General features: G+C 43.5%; 1 protein-coding gene across 1 annotated transcript in view; it reads left to right on the forward strand.

The window, feature by feature from the left end:
• LOC141116710 (Fc receptor-like protein 5) overlaps window positions 1–11,287 on the forward strand; it is a 68,098-nt gene extending 56,811 nt beyond the window's left edge. The window contains exons 10-14 of the mRNA XM_073609102.1: window positions 589–870; window positions 3,980–4,255; window positions 4,495–4,806; window positions 6,862–6,993; window positions 11,256–11,287. Coding sequence (XP_073465203.1) covers window positions 589–870; window positions 3,980–4,255; window positions 4,495–4,806; window positions 6,862–6,993; window positions 11,256–11,287 — 1,034 coding nt within the window. The remainder of the gene's footprint in view (window positions 1–588; window positions 871–3,979; window positions 4,256–4,494; window positions 4,807–6,861; window positions 6,994–11,255) is intronic.
• The last annotated feature ends 742 nt before the right edge of the window (window positions 11,288–12,029 follow it).

Genomic DNA, 12,029 nt, shown 5'->3' on the forward strand with positions numbered 1-12,029 from the left:
CTGACATACATTCCCTACTACAAACTGGTCCTTATTCCATATACTGCAGTGCTGGAAATACATATTTTTTGAAAGTCCATACTTACATAGAGCAATGCCAGTGTGACAGAGCTCATACCTGCCAATAGATTGCTGAGCCCAGCTTTGTCAGTGATGGGGTGAGGTTGGTATATACTGTAGGTGTCCCATATCCATTTTTTTTTACCATGGCTCCAAATACTGATTGGGGAAGCAGGGATCACAATTAAAGGGTTACTTCACCCTTACAATAAAATAGCCCATGCATTCCAGTACCCCAGTACAATAAAAAAAAACATTTTTTTTAATTTGATAAATTAAGCCTCTAACTTTTCCTTGTATGGATATAACAGAAGTGAACCAAACCCTCTTCCAATAACAAAGTACAAATAATATGATCATGGCTGTGATGGTTTTTCTGTAGTGAAATGTATGATATGGTGGCCACAGGAGCTTACACTTGATTCTACAGCTGGGTGGAAATGGTTGAAAATAAGAGAGGTCAGGTCACATTTTATCCTATGCAAGTAATAAAACTTTATACATTGTAATCTTTTCCTATCATTATAGAACTGTTCCCTACTCCTGAAATACGAACTTCTCCTTATTCCATACAAGAAGGAGATGAGATGACAGTGACATGTCACACCACGCTCAACTCTCTCCGAGGCAGCACAGAGCTGCACTTTGCCTTCTACAGAGATGGACGGACTGTGCAACAATTCTGTGCTTCCAATACATACAGAGTGCCATCAGCTCAGCTGGAGGATTCTGGGAAATATACCTGTGAAGTGAGGACGAGGTCTGACACTGTGAGGAAGAACAGCAACGCATTTCCTGTTCAGATCCAAGGTGAGCCGGAGAAACTGACCTTGAAAACTTGTTCATTATAGTGATCCTGTGCTTTACTCATGTAGGTGAAAGGAGAAGGTTTACATGAAACCAGAACCTGCACCATCTTATCCTCACCTTGGCTCAGTTGATTAGTGCCTGGACAAATTCTTTAGCACCCAAGGAAAAGTAGCCAAAGTTCCCTTCCAATGAGCTGTGAACTACTTTAGCAGTGGGATGAGCTTGGGTTCGGTCTTAACCTATGTTCTGTCCAACCTGGAAGTAAGTTGTCATGAGCAGGGAATTCCCTTCCCATGGTGCTGCATGTTTACAAAGGGGCAGGGATGCTCATGAGATCATTGCAAAAATTATTATAAAACTGTGCTTGGTGCAAAAAGTGCAACAAATCGATACCCTACACAGCTGATACCCACCCCAGCTAGTATACAACTCACATTTATTAAAAACATTAAAAGCATAAATGATTCATCAGAAGGTCTCACGCAGTTTCAACAAGGTTCCACCACCAGGCTCCACCTCTACTAGTTTCACCACCTCACACGTGGCTTCATCTGGAGGTGGAGAGGTTCCTTTTTAATCCCTTGGACACTGCACTATTGGAGGCACTTTCTGTTTTTCCATGTACTGTTGAAATTATCGGCAGCCAATGTGGATTACATTGGATCCAAGTTGAAAGTAGCACAGTGGAAGGAACCTTTATCAGATTTGTTACCATTATCTGGGTCTTGAGAGTCCAATAGAGGTCACCAAGGACAAAGTATTGCATGTGATGGCGGGATCACTATGCATATAGAGGCTGTGTGAAGTAAAGAAGTACTTCACATTTCTCTGCATGTTAACAGAGGAAATCATCACTTTAATGAGAACGTCTCTGTGGACAAAACATGTCAGAGGCGGGGCTTATGCTGACTGGCCGGTGTTGTGGTCTGTGCGCTTTGCTAGTATGTACAGACCTTTTAGTTAATAAACTATTCTGGTGGTTTACACTATGGAGTTCTTGTGGTCTCTTTTTCTAGGTGCTGAGCCATATTCTCTGCTGGTGAGCTCTGAGGTTCCCATTTATTCATCTGCATGTCAGGTCCTTTCTGTGTGCTGTGACTTGAATGTGGCAGAGTTAACCCATGAAGTACCACATGCTCTGTAGACCTCCTATGATTTGGGGTCTGAATTTTTGGTAAGAGGCTGACCCTTACTTATGAATGATGGTGGAGCTCACTGGGAGCCCATGAATCAAGCTTGTTTTTAGACACTTTTTTTTTGGTGATGCACATTTTTATATATAGACTCAGTTGATTTCATGACACAATGAATTTGTGCAAGTATTGATTTAACCACTTGCTGACCAGCCCACGACGATATACACACGGTGTGCGCAAAATTACATACCCGTACGTCGTTGCGTCATTCACGGCTAGCGGGCGCACGCCGTGGAAGCGTGCCCGTGGGTCCCGTGGACTCGATGTCTACCAGTGTCCCGTGATCATGTCACGGAGAGGCAGAACGGGAGATGCCTATGTAAACAAGGCATTTCCCTGTACTGCCTAGCAACATGACAGGGATCTATGATTGGGAGCAGTGATCTCTGTCATGTTCTAGTGAGCCCATCCCCCATACAGTTATAACATGCTGAGTTAACCCATTAAACACCCCCTAGTGTTTAAACCCTTCCCTGCCAGTGACATTGACACAGTAATCAGTGCATTTTTATAGCACTGATCGCTGTATAGATGCCAATGGTCCCAAAATTGTGTCAAAAGTGTCCGATGACTCCGCCGCAATGTCGCAGTCACGAAAAAAATTGCAGATCGCCGCCATTACTAATGAGAAAAATGAATAATAAAAATGCCATAAATCTATTACCTATTTTTTAGACGCAGTAACTTTTGCGCAAACCAATCAATATACGCTTATTGCGCTTTTTTGTTACCAAAAATATGTAGAAGAATACATATTGGCCTAAACTGAGGAAGAAATTATTATTTTTATATTTTTTGGGGGATATTTATAATAAAAAAAAAGTAAAAAATATTGCTTTTTTTTCAAAATTGTGGCTCTTTTTTTGTTTATAGCGCAAAAAATTAAAACCACAGAGGTGGTCAAATACCACAGAAAGAAAGCTCTATTTGTGGGGAAAAAAGGACGTCAATTTTGTTTGGTTACATTGTTGCACGACCACGCAGTTGTCAGTTAAAGTAACGCAGTGCCGTATCACAAAAAAGGGCTTGGTCAGGAAGGGGGTAAATCCTTCCGGGGCTGAAGTGGTTAACAAGCATGGTGGACGTATTTGCTCATTAAATCATTGAACCTAATATGGCCACATGACCATATTAAGCCAATGAGTTTGATTTACTAAACATGGAAAATGCAAAATCTGGTGCAGCTCTGCATACAAACCAATCATTTTCCAGTTTTTTTTGTCAAAGATTAATTAAACAAGCTGATTGGCTACCATGCCCAGCTGCACCAGACTTTGCACTCTCCAGCTTTAGTAAATAAACCCCAATGTCTTTGACCTAGTATGGCTACATAGCCTAATATGGTCATATGGTTATGCTAAGTCAATTATGTCATGGGCACCCCCACCCCTTTGTGAACATGCAGCTCTGGGGGGTAGGGAATCCTCTGTTCAAGTCTAATTGGCCTGGCTCTGACAGCTTTCTTTTGGGCTCAAGCCAAACCTAAGCTCATCCCTATTCAGCAGCATAGGCTGCAGGTCTTGTCTTTTTTGCACTTTTCCCCTGCTAAAATGACCATGGTAGCTACCACATCTACCTATTTATTGGTCTGGCCTTGCCTTTGCGCCTCTGTTGGTTCATTTGTCGCCAAATGTAGAAGACCTTTGAACTCTCTGAGTCAAAGTTAACCCAGGACTGAGGATTCTTCTCAATTACATATTATGGGGGAAATTAAGGAGGTTCTCCAGATACAGAATGTTTTTTCTATCCCTGGGTTGGCTTATCCGTTCTTCATTTTCCCAATTAGGAACATAGAGTGGATAGAAATGGCCTTCACTTAGCTGCTAAAATCAATGAATAAATCACACTTATAGAATGTCATATTGTCATATAAGTTTATTTTATACTTCTTTAATTGTTGAAATGTGTTCTAGAGCTGTTCACATCACCAGAAATCAGAGTTGGTCCATCACACCTTGTGGAAGAGGGAAAGCAGGTGACATTGGAGTGTGTGACCAATACTAAAGGAAGGACCAGCCTCTTATATACATTTTATAAAGACTCTCAAAGTGTCCAAAGTGCTTCTAGCAAGACCAATTATGTGATTGGTAAAGCCGGAGAAGAGAACTCAGGAAGCTATCAGTGTTCTGTGCAATCCCAGGATGGAAAAGTCAGGAAAAACAGCACCAATGTCCACATCCTCGTACAAAGTGAGTGCAAGCTGTTATCTTACGTTCCTTGTTTAACATTGTGTATGAAATAATTTAGCCGAAAAACCAATGGAAATAATTTTGGAACAATGCAAAAAACAACCAAATTTAGCACCAGTTCTAAAAATATTAAACTTTCCTGCAAAATAACACATCGCAGTTGCCTTTCCACAACCAACACAATAATTCTGTGGGGGGGGTTTTTGTAGAATTTTTCAATTGTTTTCCCATTTTTACAGGTCCAATTTCAGGTGTCAGTATCACCGTGGATAAAGACGATTTTGTACATGGAGAATCTTTGACATTGAATTGCTCCATAGAGAAAGGAACGTCCCCCGTATTCCTGTGGTTGCACAATGAGACGACGGTAGACCAGAACTCTAAATTCTACCAACTACGAGACAATGGGACAGTTCTATACATTCAATCCCTCCAAAGTCACCACACAGGGACCTATAGGTGTCAAGTCAGCAACAACTTATCAGCCAGTAAGTCCTCCTTTGTTGTGGAGGCATTTCAGTTCAGCCAGCTTACGGAAAAACCTTCACTTGGTGAGTCCACATTCCCAAAGTCCATGTTGTTTGTGTAGTCCCGGCAATATAGGAGGTTAGGCTGGCCATTCACCACCATCTAGTGGAGAAGTTCTGTCCTCCTCTCTGCTGCCGACTGCAGAGACATGGTGGGAGCAAGGATGAAGGGGGTGCCGCAACTGCAGAAGAGGGGCAAGGGCCACATGAAATGGCCTGGTGGGCCAGATTGAGCCTGCAGGCCTTGTGTTTGACACACGTGGCATAGGGGGATTATTTGAAAAATTTCTGGAAAGGTGAGCTTACACTTTAAGGGAATTCTCCCCCTTTTGAAAGCAATTGGCAAAAATGTCCACATTAAAAAAAGTCTTTTGCTAAATGTCAATGTTGTAAAACAGATATTTAGGTAGAAAAAATCCAGGCCACACTGGTAGCAATTATAGGTGGCCTGATGCATGAATCGAGATAAAAAAGTTTATTTAAAGCGTCGCTTTAACTGACAATTGTGCGGTCGTGCAGCGCTGCACCCAAACAAAATTGACGTCCTTTTTTTCCCACAAATAGAGATTTCTTTTGGTGGTATTTGATCATCTCTGCGTTTTTTATTTTTTGCGCTATAAACAAAAAAACTGTGACAATTTTGAAAAAAAAACACAATATTTTGTACTTTCTGCTATAATAAATATCCCCATTTTTTTTTTTTAATAAGCAAATTTTTTCTCACTTTAGGCCTTTATGTATTCTTCTACATATTTTTGGTAAAAAAAATCGCAATAAGCGTATATTGATTGGTTTGTGCAAAAGTTATAGCGTCTACAAAATAGGGGATAGATTTAAAGCATTATTATTTTTTTCATTAATAATGGCGGCGATCTGCGATTTTTATCGGGACTGCGACATTATGGCGGACGCATAAGACAGTTTTGACACTATTTTGGAACCATGTCATTTTTACAGCGATCAGTGGTATAAAAATGCACTGATTACTGTAAAAATGTCACTGGAAGGGAAGGAGTTAACACTAGGGGGCGATCAAGGGGTTAACTGTGTTCCCTCTATGTGTTCTAACTGAAGGGGGGATGGGACTGTCTATGGGAGATGACAGATCGCTGTTTATACTTTGTATGAAGAGACGATCAGTCTCTTCTCCCCTCAGAGAGGGGATCCCGGTTCTTGGTGTGTCACGAGCGATCACGCATTGCGCCCGCTGGGCACTTGCATCGGCTCCAGGGGCAACGCATGTGCGCCCCTAGTGGCCACAGGCCGAAGCGACATTACATAACGTTGTTTCGCCCAGCCGTCGGCAAGTGGTTAAACAAATTAGTATATACAGAGAAAAATACTATGTATTCGTAAATAAATAAATAACAGTGTTATCATTTGATAAGATAGTAGAAAATGATGCCCCTACAAGGGATAAAAGGAATAAATGTCTAACCCGTTTCGAGGAGTTTCCTCTTCATCAGAGCCTTGGACAACCAAAACTGGTCTGTATGTTGTAATTCTCCTTTACTGTAGTAGTAGTATTTTCTTCCACATCGCAGCGCTCTATATTAGACAGACACCAGACAAATATAAAACTCTATCTATATTTGTCTGGTGTCTGTCTAATATAGAGCGCTGTGATGTGGAAGGAAATACTACTACTACAGTAAAGGAGAATACACCTGTAAGAGTGTACTATCTATTGAGTGATATACCACCCATCCAGTCATCTCTCCCTATATAGGCATATTACAACATACAGACCAGTTTTGGTTGTCCAAGGCTCTGATGAAGAGGAAAACCCCTCGAAACGCGTTAGCCATTTATTCATTTTATCCCTTGTATGCGCATCATTTTCTACTATATTATCAAATTATAACACTGGTAACAATTATATCTGATACCTGAATGTGTTCAGTTGTGGAGTAGTAAGAAAGTGTTCGGGTTCTCCAAATTTCATTCAGAGGAGTAAAAAAAATGAGTTACACTTCTGTCTGTGGGTACATTTCAAATGACGGTTTTGCAGAGATCATTGACGTTGTGTGGTTTATCTTTCTGATATTGATACTTTGTTTCAACTAACTTCTTTTCCAGGAAGCATATGGCCGGTACTCGGAGTTTTATTGTTACTGCTGTTGTTTGTCATCATCTTACTGTTTGTAAAGAGGAGAAAATTGTCTTTGTTATTCCCTTCATTACATCGCCAACAAAATCAGCAAAATTCAGGTAGTCTTGGCCATTCGCTTATTTGATCTTAAAATATTTATAGGAATTGTGCAAAAAAAAATTATAAAACTCAAAATGGGAAGTTCCAATGGGATATTTTTTTTTACTCTTTGCTATAATACATATCCCCCAAAAAAATATTTAAAAAAAAAATTATTCATCAGTTTAGGCCGATATATATTCTTACATACATATTTTTGGTAAAAAGGGGTATATTGATTGGTTTGCGCAAAAGTTACTGCGTCTACAAACTATGGGATAGATTTAGGGACTTTTTTTTTTTTTTTTTTTTAATGTTTTTACTGGTAATAGCAGCGATCAGCAATTTTTAGCGGGATTGCGACATTGCGGCGGACAAATCTGTCCCCAAATTACACTTTTTGGGGACCAGTGACATTGTTACATTGATCAGTTCTATAAAAATGCACTGATCAATGTATAAATGTCACTTGCAAGGGAAGGGGGTCAACACTAGGGTTCGATCAAGGGGTTAACTGTGTTCCCTATGTGTGTTCTAACTTTAGGGGGAATGGGCTGGCAGGGACATGACAGAGATCATTGTTCCCGATCACTGGGAACAGAAGATCTCTGACATTTCCCTTGTCAGAATGGGGATCTGCCCTGTTTACAAAGGCAGATCCCCATTCTGCCTCTGTAATAGGCGATCGCTGGCCGCCGGTGGACATCGAGTCCACCCAAAACACGGCGTCCGCCAGCCCGCAACTGTGCCTGCGCGAACTGCTGTACAGCTAAGGCGACTTGCGCAGGAGAGCCGGCCTGCCGCCATATTATTATTATTATTATTATTCAGGATTTATATAGCGCCAACAGTTTACGCAGCGCTTTACAATATAAAAGGGAGACAATACAGTTATAATATAATACAATACAATACAATAGGATTAAGAGGGCCCTGCTCAGAAGAGCTTACAATCTAATAGGGTGGGGCAGGTGGTACAAAAGGTTGTAACTGTGGGGAATGAGCTGGTGGAAGTGGTAGGAGATTAGTTGGAGACGTGATAGGCTTTCCTGAAGAGATGAGTTTTCAGGGATTGCCTGAAGGTAGCAAGAGTAGGGGCTAGCCGGATAGATGGAGGTAGCGAGTTCCAGAGGATGGGAGAGGCTCTGGAGAAATCCTGGAGACGAGCATGAGAGGAGGAGATGAGAGAGCTTGAAAGCAGGAGGTCTTGAGAAGAGCGGAGAGGACGATTTGGGTGATATTTGGAGACAAGATTAGTGATGTAGCTTGGGGCAGAGTTGTGAATGGCTTTGTATGTTGTGGTTAGAATTTTGAATTTAATTCGCTGGGTGATTGGGAGCCAGTGTAGGGATTGAAGTAGAGGGTTGGCAGACACTGAGCGGTTGGTAAGGTGGATAAGTCTGGCAGCAGCATTCATGATAGACTGAAGAGGGGATAGCCTATGGAGCGGTAGGCCAATGAGAAGTGAGTTGCAATAGTCAAGGCGAGAGATAACAAGGGAGTGAATGAGGAGCTTGGTGGTTTCATTTGTTAAAAAAGGGCGAATTTTAGAGATGTTACGGAGGTGAATTCTACAAACTTTTGACAATGATTGGATTTGAGGCTGAAATGACAAGTCGGAGTCTAGGATTACACCAAGTACCCTGGCGTGAGGGGAGGGACTGATGGTTGCATTGTTGATTTTGATGGAAAAGTCATGGAGGGGGGCACGGGCGGGGGGGAATATTAATAGCTCAGTTTTAGAGAGATTTAGTTTAAGGAAGTGGTGCGACATCCATGCTGATATGTCAGTTAGTAAGTTAGTAATGCGAGAGGAGACTGAAGGAGTGAGGTGAGGAGTAGACAGATAGATTTGGGTGTCATCAGCGTATAAGTGGTATTGGAAGCCGTGGGCAGTTATTAGGTGACCAAGGGAGGTGGTGTAGATAGAGAAGAGAAGGGGTCCAAGAACCGAGCCTTGGGGGACCCCCACAGAAAGGGGCAATGGAGAGGAGGAGACAGAGTTGTAGGTGACACTGAAGGAGCGCTGTGATAAATAGGCAGAGAACCAGGATAGAGCAGAATCTCGGAGGCCAAGGGAATGTAGTTTATTGAGAAGGAGCGGGTGGTCAACAGTATCAAAGGCCGCAGAGAGGTCAAGTAGTAGGAGTATGGAGTACTGGCTGTTGGTTTTAGCAGTTAGTAAATCGTTAGTGAGTTTTAGTAAGGTAGTTTCCGTGGAGTGCTGCGAGCGAAAGCCAGACTGTAAGGGGTCAAGAAGGTTATTTTCATTGAGGTAGGAGCTAAGACGGTTGTAGACTAAGCGTTCTAGAAGTTTAGAGGTGAATGGGAGTAATGAGATGGGTCTTAAGTTGTTCAGGTCGGTAGGGTCCAGTGAGGGCTTTTTAAGAATGGGAGTGATCTGTGCATGTTTTAGAGGGGAGGGGAAAATGCCACTAGAAAGGGAGAGATTGAAGATGTGGGTGAGGGAGCATAGGATAGAAGAAGAGGGTGACCGTAGTAGTTGTGAGGGAACAGGATCCAAGGGACAATTGGTTAGGTGGGCATTCGAGAAAATTTTTGTAACCTCTTCCGTAGTAGCCAATTCAAAAGAGGAGAGGGTTATATAACATATAACAATGGCGGCTGCTCAGCAACGGTAGGCACCCATTTAAATGAATGTGTTTTGACTTGTCAAGGAACTTTATGTGTTGCAGTGTGAATTGAGGCTCAAAAAGGGCCCTGGGATCAGTGGGAAGGGGACTAGGACCAGAGAAAAAGAACCCAGGACCAGAAGAAAGGGCCCCAGGACCTTAGGAAGGGGCCCAGGACCAGGGGAAAGGGCCTAGGACCAGAGAAAGGGGCCTGAGACCAGAGGAAAGGGCCCAGGACCAGAGGAAATGGCCCAAGACCAGAAGAAAGGGCCCCAGGACCAGGGGAAAGGGCTCAGGAACAGAGGAAGGGGCGTAGGATCAGAAGAAAGGGCCTAGAACCAGAGGAAAATGTCCTAGGATCAGAGAAAAGGGCCCAGGATCACAGGAAGGGCCCCAGAACCAGAGGAAAGGGCCCAGGACCAGAGGAAGGGGCCCATGACTAGAAGAAAGGCCCCAGGACCAGAGAAAGGGGCCTAGGACCAGAGGCAATGGTCCAAGAGCAGAGGAAAGGGCCCCAGGACCAGGGGAAAGGGCCCCAGGACCAGGGGAAAGGGCTCCAGGACCAGAGGAAAGGGCTCCAGGACCAGAGGAAAGGGCTCCAGGACCAGAGGAAAGGGCTCCAGGACCAGAGGAAAGTGCTCAGGATCAGAGGAAGGGGTGTAGAGGAAAGGCCCCAGGACCAGAGGAAAAGGACCCCAGGATCTGAAGAAGGGGCCCGGGACCAGAGGAAAGGGCCCCAAGATTGGGGAAGAGGCATAGAATCAGAAGAAAGTGCCCCAGGATCAGAGGAAGGGGCGTAGGACCAGAGGAAAGGGCCCCAGTATCAGAGGAAGGGGCATAGTACTAGAGGAAAGGGCCTAGGACCAGAGGAAGGGGCCCAGGACCAGAGGAAAGGGCCCCAGGATCAGGTAAAGGGGCGTAGGACCAGAGGAAAGTAACCCAGGATCAGAGGAAGGGGTGTAGGACCAGAGTAAAGGGCCCCAGTATCAGAGGAAGGGGCCTAGGACCAGAGGAAAGGGCCCCAGGCCCAGAGTAAGGGGCCTGGGACCAGAGGAAAAGGCCCCAGGATCAGAGAAAGGGGCATAGGACCAGAGGAAAGGGCCCCAAGATCAGAAGGGGTATAGGACTAGAGGTAAGAGCCTAGGACCAGAGGAAAGGGCCCCAGGACCAGAGGAAGGGGCCCGGGACCAAAGGAAAGGGCCCAGGACCAGATCAGTTGTGTTCCCACACAGAATGGATGTACATGCAGTTTCATAGGATGATTAGCCCTGCAAATATTTCATAAATACACCCCTGTAGTGTTTTTTAGAAGTCTATACCTCAGACGAGAAAGAGGGGCATTTGAGGAAAGGGACAAACGGACTTGGCTCGTGTATAGGGACAGTCCCTCTAAGTCAGGGACAGTTGGGAGGTATGGCGCTGCACTCGATTTTTTTTTTTTATAAATTTGGGAGTGTGTATTACATTGGAGTGCATGCAAGCTTAGATTGGAGTGATATCACTATAAGCACAGAAGCTGCAGTATATTAATAAATAAATAGTTGACAACAAAGTTAAAAAAAATAAAAAAGTTTTAAAAGTTTATAAATAATTATACAAAGATATCTTTTTTTTTATGTTACCTAATGATTAAATGTGTTTTGTTCTAGAATCCACCTTTGATAAAGATCGTCCTCAGTGAGTAGATATTCTGTTTCTTTTCAGAAATCCTTAGATAACAGTACATACAGTCTATCTACCCCACCGGAAAATGTAAAGTTAGTTCACCTTTTCCAGAATACCTCCACAACTGAGAGAGATAAAGGGGACAGCAAACTACAGGTCCCAGCATGCATTGAGGCCAATTAAGGGAAGGGTTGGCTACAGATCCCAGCATGTATTGATGACTATAACGGGGATGTTGGACTACAGATCCCAGCATACATTGATGAAAATAACAGCGATAATGAACTACAAATACCACAATGCATTGAGGGAGATAAAGGGGGAGGTGGACTACATATATTCCAGCATGCATTGAGGGCGATTAAGAGAAGGGTGGACTACAGATCCCAGCATGTATTGATGAAGATAACAGGGATGGTGGACTACAGATCTAAGAATTGCACTAGGGAAGATAAAGGGGATGGTGGACTTCAGATCCCAGAATGCATTTTTTATTTTGTTTTGAAAAGCCGGTGGCGTGTGAAACACACCCAAAAACTCCACCCAGTGCCAAAAAATTGCACCCACATAAATAGTGAACACAAAACATGCAACGGGTGTACTATGGTCCTCAAAAAGAAGGACATTACCCTGATCCCCGGGGCGTTAGGGTCCAGAGGGGGACTGATGTACTCACTATGGCCCATCTGGCTGAAACCAGATGGACCCCGTTCTCTGGGAGGTCTGCCGAAAAACAGACCCACCCGAGTAGAGGTGGG

Source organism: Aquarana catesbeiana, linkage group LG13, assembly GCF_042186555.1.
Source record: "Aquarana catesbeiana isolate 2022-GZ linkage group LG13, ASM4218655v1, whole genome shotgun sequence".
NCBI classification, from domain to species: Eukaryota; Metazoa; Chordata; class Amphibia; order Anura; family Ranidae; genus Aquarana; species Aquarana catesbeiana.